At 46.6% G+C, this 6,419-nt stretch overlaps 1 protein-coding gene across 2 annotated transcripts; it reads right to left on the reverse strand.

Moving 5' to 3' along the window:
- Positions 1 to 1,154: 1,154 nt before the first annotated feature.
- On the reverse strand, positions 1,155 to 6,132 carry LOC135388043 (zinc finger protein 227-like). Of its 2 annotated transcripts, none has more exons than XM_064617327.1 (4): positions 6,076 to 6,132; positions 2,974 to 3,126; positions 2,572 to 2,724; positions 1,155 to 2,419 (listed from the first exon to the last, which is right to left on the reverse strand). In XM_064617327.1, the coding sequence occupies exons 1-4, from the start codon at positions 6,097 to 6,099 to the stop codon at positions 1,511 to 1,513; spliced, it is 1,239 nt and encodes a 412-aa protein (XP_064473397.1). In that variant the 5' UTR covers positions 6,100 to 6,132; the 3' UTR covers positions 1,155 to 1,510. The 2 variants fall into 2 exon arrangements, with proteins under 2 accessions (XP_064473397.1, XP_064473398.1); XM_064617328.1 differs by having other exon boundaries at positions 5,977 to 6,091.
- Positions 6,133 to 6,419: the final 287 nt, after the last annotated feature.

Here is a 6,419-nt window from a genome sequence, read left to right on the forward strand (position 1 = left end):
TAACCAACGGCTTCGCCGTCTGTTGGTTTAACCAACCTAACCTCACTTAGAAATTTACAAATAACAGCGTAATTCATTACTAGGGTACGCGCGACTTCCGGTTGGCCTCGTTCCCAGGAGTGGGGTCCGATATGGGAATTGTGCTTTTCCGTTCGTCGTGTGCTTCTAGAGGGAGGTTGGAAAGGTGAAGAAAAGGAAAAACAGCTGGATACTGGTAGATATTGTGAAGATGGAGATTGTGAACACACGTGCTTCGTGCATGAGCCTCCCCAAGCAGCACAATGTACCGAAAGTCGGGTGCAATGGGGTTGGACGGATAGGTGGAAGGTGTTGAAGAGACCCGTAAAACTGAAGGACATTGATAAGACACATACCGTCCACCCCCATTGCACTCGACTTTCAGTACATGGTGCTGCTTGGGTCGAAATAAACTGGTCGTAATCTCCGTCGCAAAATATTGGCTGCTTGAAATAAATGCGAAAATAAACTGCCCAAAAATTCACGGTCGCGCACGGGACACTGCAAACACCGAACAAGTCCACACATATTTCCTCGCCGGTGATCTATCGAGAAGATTCAATTTTTCCCGGCCGAAAACTGACCAAAGTGCTCGTAAGACATGACAAAAGTTATCCTAAGACAAATGGCTCAGCCAATTAGCTCATTGAGCGGTTTTAATTACGGCAGCCGCTCTGGCGCTCCCTTTCGAAAGGGGGTAATAATTAGGAGCAGATAACAACAAGCAGACATAGTCATAGTAACATGCGGCTGCCCGGAGCGCGCCCCTCTTCTCTTGACCTATTTTTTATGGGTGTTCACCGGTCACGTGACCTGATGACGTCATCGCGTCTCGTGGTGTCGTGACGTCACTGAATCACTAAAGCGAACTGAATCAAATGAATCGATTCACTAAAAAGAGTCATTTTGCCCATCACCATCGAAAAAGCGCTGGTCACGAGAAGATATTATAAGGACCCCCCACTCTCCCCCTCTCCCCACTCTGCAAAGCCTGGATGACTCTGGATGAAGCTCCCCATTCTCCAAAGCCAAAATAAAGTTGTTGTTATGAGGACATAGCAGTATTACACATTATTGATAGTGCCACCCAAAAGACGCAGTTCATCAGCGAAGTATGGAAACATAAAAACAGGTGCTGCTGTGTTATTATGCATCGATTAGAGTTCCTTTATTGACTGGAAATTCATTGCTCTGCACACTTACACCGTTGTTTGGGAAGCATTTGTTCAAAACTACATGCAGAACTACCGATGATAAATGGGATACATAATAACATAGAACGTAAGATGGGTACTTAGGACAGCTGCTACATACTTGATATGGTTCGCTTATCTGTAGGCAGGGGACAAGCCCCATCGTGCGGTGGCTAACCCTTATGTCGACATAAATACGTGTATTCAAATACGCTACCTTTCTTCGTAAAAATGATGAATGGATAAAAAAAACGTAGAAAGCTAAACTATAATCACACACTCTCCTGAAAAAGGAACATTCACGTGTGCTTGGCTCGCGCGTGGTTGGCCAGATTATGTTTCCACTTAAACGCTTCTCCGCAGAGCTCGCAGTTAAAGGGCCGTTCCTCGCTGTGCGTCTTCATGTGGTCCCTGATCTTATGCTTCCACTTGAACGCCTTCCCGCACACTTCACACTTGAACCGCTTCTCGTCCACATGCACCTGCATGTGTTGTTGCACCTCCGAGAGACCATAGAATGCCTTCTGGCACACCGGACATTTCTTATCTTTGATGCGGACGTGCACTCTCTTCATATGATGAATGTATCTCTCGAGGCGGTAGAAGTGCTTCCCACAGATGCAGCAGATGTTCGTAGGTTCGTCGGTGTGGCGTCGCATGTGCGACTCTAAGCTCGCTAAAAGTAGCTTCACACCACACACTTGACAATCTCTGTATTCGTACTTGGGTTTGATGCCCAAGTGTATGGAAGCGATATGTCGTTTCAGATCTCTTCTGATTAGATATCCTTTGCCGCAGACGCGGCAAACGTGCGGTTTCTCACCCGTGTGGACGAAGTAGTGGTACCTGAGTCCCACCTTCCGGATCATCTGGAAACACACTTCGCATCGTTCCTTTTCAACAATACCATCGTGTTTCAATCTATGTCTGCGTATCGTTTCTCTGTCCACTGTAGTGAAATCGCACAGGCCACACCGATGGACCTGCGCTAGCGATGTGTGTGATCTCTTGAAGTGAACAATGAAGCGATCGGATGTCTTAAAGTTGGCCGGACACTTTGGGCAGATGAATTGGCGCTCATTGGAGTGATGGGACGCGAAGTGACCGCGGAGGGAACGCCTATTTCCCTTGACGACACCGCAGATCATGCACTGGATGGTTCTGTCAATCAAGCGACAGTTCTCGAAGAAGGTTGGGTCCGCTGGTGCCTGCGTGGATGATTTGTGAGGTATTTAGCATCAGCTTTGTACGTTTAACGGCTACACAAAAAGGTTAAAAGATTCATTCCGTGAATGAACTGTGTGCCGTAATGTATAGCTGACATGAGACTAAGGTGTTGAATGAGAAGGCACGGACATACGGGATCATGTGACATCATATGCTTGTGGAGTGAAGGCCATGGTTGGAATGTTTCTCCACACACGATGCATTCGCTGGGAAGGCCCGGTAATCCAGCGTCTGAAGCATCTTGAGTACTGGTTTCGGTGGATTTAATGCGCGTCTTCCTTGTATGCTGTGAGCAGACGTGAGTTAATTGTGAGTAATATAGCTGTAGAATACTCAAAAATGACACTGAAGCTTTCTAAAAATCGAACATCTACAGGCGTATGCGTGGTGCCCAATGAAGCGTGGTCGACCATGCGAAAGCTTATACATATTACTTTTTTAGAAAGCTGCAGTGTCATTTTTGTATGCTGTAATGCATAAACAGTGCTTGGTGTCAGCAACTGTCCTACAACCGCCTGAGAGCAAATGAAATTACCGCTCCGTCACGGCAGCTGAAGTTATGGACTAAACGCTGACCGACATCCTTAAAGCAGGAGCCACAGGTTAAGCATTTGTAGGGCTTCGCAGCTTCCAGTTCGTCATCAGCACTTGTGTGTCCACCTTCAGTGGTCGATGTCATGATAGTCTTCTGCGAAAGACAATGACGAGGTTCAGTGCTGACAACAGAAGGAATCGATTATGGGGGAGTGGAGAATAACAAAGCACTGATTAGAAAGTTTGCCTTCCTCCCGCTATGTAGAGTCACTAAATAAGCTTTGCTCCAGAGCATCGACACTGAGGTCCAAGGGTTGAGCAGGGGCGCCATCTTGTTTCCGCACCACACCGGTATCATCCCCATTTGAGGATCAAAGACGGCTAACATAATGCTCCTTGTGAGACAGAGAAGCGCGTATGATTGTTGTGCGATAATTCATATATTGTCAACCAGAGCGTCCCGAGGATGTCAAGGTGAACCTTTAAACACGTCACACCTAACCCTTTAAATACCATGCCAATGATGAGGACGGTGCCCAGAAGAAGAACAGTCTCTGTTCGAAATATCGGCGGCTTCTGTCCTGAGGCAACTCCCTTCCTACATTCTACCGGTTCGCTGGATTTCTATCCATCTGAGGTGATCTCAAGGCCGTCAACTGCTGCTTGCTAACGAAAGGAACATTTCACTCGCGCACGATGGATGGTATTGCGCGTGCACGTGGGTAGCGTGGCGCGGAAACAAGATGGCGCATGCTCGCTCTTGGAACTCAGTGTCGATACTCTGAAGCGTAGCTTATTTAGTGACTCTACCGCTATGGTCTCTCATGACAGGGGAGCTGTATCTGTGTGATGTCGGAACATGTATCTCGCGTAGTTAGAGTTCCACTGAATCTGTGCCATTGTAATCCGCGTCTCTTGTATTCTCTAAAAATATTGTTCTTCCGCATCTTCAGGTGCCGAACTGTGCTAACATTAACTTGTATTTTGAGAACTATGACGATACAGTTTGCGCAATCTGCCACCTGTCTCGCAACTTTCGCTGCTCCAAGGCGGAATTCCATCTCCATCACCACAGCTGGTGGCAGTCTTCCAACGTGTGGCGGAGGGCGGAGACTGGGAATGTGGGGGCGCTGTTGCTATAGGGCGCGCGTACTCCAGAACTTGTGGAGACGACACCTAGTCTTGGAGAATCCGAAACTGGAATGTGTGTCGGGGTTAATTCCCTCGAAAAGACGTGGAAGCGTGTGAGGTTCACTGACGGCGTTTTGATGTTTTGGGCAGTGAGTCTGAGCGAAGTTCATTTATACTGCGAAATAAAATAAATACTGAGTTTTCCGGCACACTTTCAGGACGAACGTCGGGACAGTTCCCCTTGAAGTCGGCCTAGGACGCATACTAGACCCTCCCCTTGTCCCCCACTCCTTCCTGTTGTCCTCTTTCCACCTGTCCTCATCTGTACGACGCTCACAGCCACACACGCATCACACGCGAAGCATCAGGCACAGGCCTGATGCTTCGGGGCGCTAACACTGAATCTAAAAAATACAACATATTTTTAAAAATCGATTGATTTTATTGAACAACGCATTTTGGTTTTGCAAACTGCTTCTTTATGCTAGGCTGATTTTCAAAACGAAAAAAAAAAAAAAAGCTTGTTTCGTTTACGTCCGCGTGGTGGCACTTTAAAAGTACAGCCTGAAGACTTCGATTACAAGTGTGTTCGTCTGGGAATCACGTGTTCTTGCCAGGAGTAAAATTTCATCCAGCAGAATACCGTAATCCTTTTTTTTTTTTTTTTTTTTTTGATAACCAAGAAAAGCGAACGGCCCCTTCACGTCTGCTTTCGCTTTCCTTTTAAGGGATGACGTAAGCGTGAGATACGGCAATTTCAACAAACGTCACAAAGGCGTGTTTTCGAAATAAAGATGATTCAGGACAGGTTGGAAATAAGGAAAAACTTAATCAACAAGTTTTGTCTGCGAGTTTTACCGCAGATTATAATCCAAGTGCCATCAGAATTAATTCGCGTGCCATATCTAATTTAATCGAGGTACTATATAATTTAAACCGATATTGTCATCAATGCATGGTGTTCTTGAAATACATTAAATGCAATTCATACTTCATTATTCGAGGGGATGATGAGGTGCTGTCGTTGAGAATACATACAGATGGACCTATTCGAAAAAAAAAAAAATCACACTCGAAGCTGGGTACTCTGGATGGATTCGCCATAAATATTCAACCTGTGGCAATTCCTGATAAGTGCTATCCTAACCCGTGTGTAACGGTGATAACGGGCGAAACGCTGCTGTGGTTCATGTCAGTCTCTGTTGGCTAGTTCACTGAGACCGATCAGTTAATTCTGGTTGCTGATAAGGATTCATAACTTTTGTATTCAGTGTTAGCGTCGCGAAGAAACTGTGGCAATGGGCGGCGTACAGACGTAGACAGATGGAAAGAGGACAGCAGGAGGGAGTGGGAGACAGGAGGTTAGTACGCATCCTGGGCTGACTTCAGGGTGAACTGTGCAGACATTCGCCTGGAAAGTCTGCCAGAAAATCGTGGGGGAAAGCCACAGACAGAACAGCCGCGGTGGTGGGATTCGAACCGACCACCTTCCAGTCCTCAGCACGACCTTGACAACCGCCACGGCGTAACGGACAAAGAAAACATTGCTTCATGCATGCCCACAGCGAATATCATTGTCAATTATAATGATCGCTGTTATAATGTCGCTGATAATAAGAGCTGTATGCCCTGACACGATTCATCGACATCGAAAATATGAGACGATGTTGTAAACCTGAGTTGTACGACGAATAGGAAAATAGTAGTGTCCACGTCGACCTAGGAATGCACATCCGACGCCCCAGTGATTTATCCAGATCCCCCTACACCCGCCGAACACCCCGCGGAATCTGGAGGAGACGCCCTAAGATTTTGTAAGCTGACACAATATTCCGTCAAAAGCGTGGAAGAAGAAGAAGAAATAAAAACTTACACAGGGAATCAGCTAGATTCGTGATTTTCTCAGAGCCTCACAGACGCAGAAGCGTGTGTACACCTCATGAAGACTATCAAAAGAAAGAACACAATTTACCTTCGCGGGTTTTGAAACCGGCATCCTACGCCCCCTCTTTCTTCGATTGTGCTGTGTTTTGTTTTTCCATGCGGCGCCCATCGCTCAGCCGGACTTTCCCTTTCCCATAATGGTTTACTGCTCCGCATTCCTTCCCTCTCTCTTCGTCGAGTTTACAACCCGGGGAGTGAGAGGAGACAGGAAGCAAGTGAGACCGTGAGCATTACCCTGGGAACAAGTGAAAGAACTGCGAAAAGACAAGAGAAAGAAATCCACATCAGGATCCGATGCCTGCGTATCCGATTTGATCATGGTTTGCGTCTTTCGGGATTTATTGATTTCTTTTTTTTTCTCTCTCTCTCTCT

Source organism: Ornithodoros turicata, chromosome 3 (genome assembly GCF_037126465.1).
Source record: "Ornithodoros turicata isolate Travis chromosome 3, ASM3712646v1, whole genome shotgun sequence".
NCBI lineage: Eukaryota > Metazoa > Arthropoda > Arachnida > Ixodida > Argasidae > Ornithodoros > Ornithodoros turicata.

Bases quoted from the DNA above. Each gene is read 5' to 3' on its own strand.
- LOC135388043 (XM_064617327.1), bottom strand. From the start codon at position 6,099: ATGCCGGTTTCAAAACCCGCGAAG. The intron at 2,725-2,973 runs GTAATTTCATTT...GTCTGCTCACAG, and splicing joins TCAGCTGCCGTGACGGAGCG to CATACAAGGAAGACGCGCAT. The intron at 2,420-2,571 runs GTATGTCCGTGC...TCATCCACGCAG, and splicing joins ATATGATGTCACATGATCCC to GCACCAGCGGACCCAACCTT.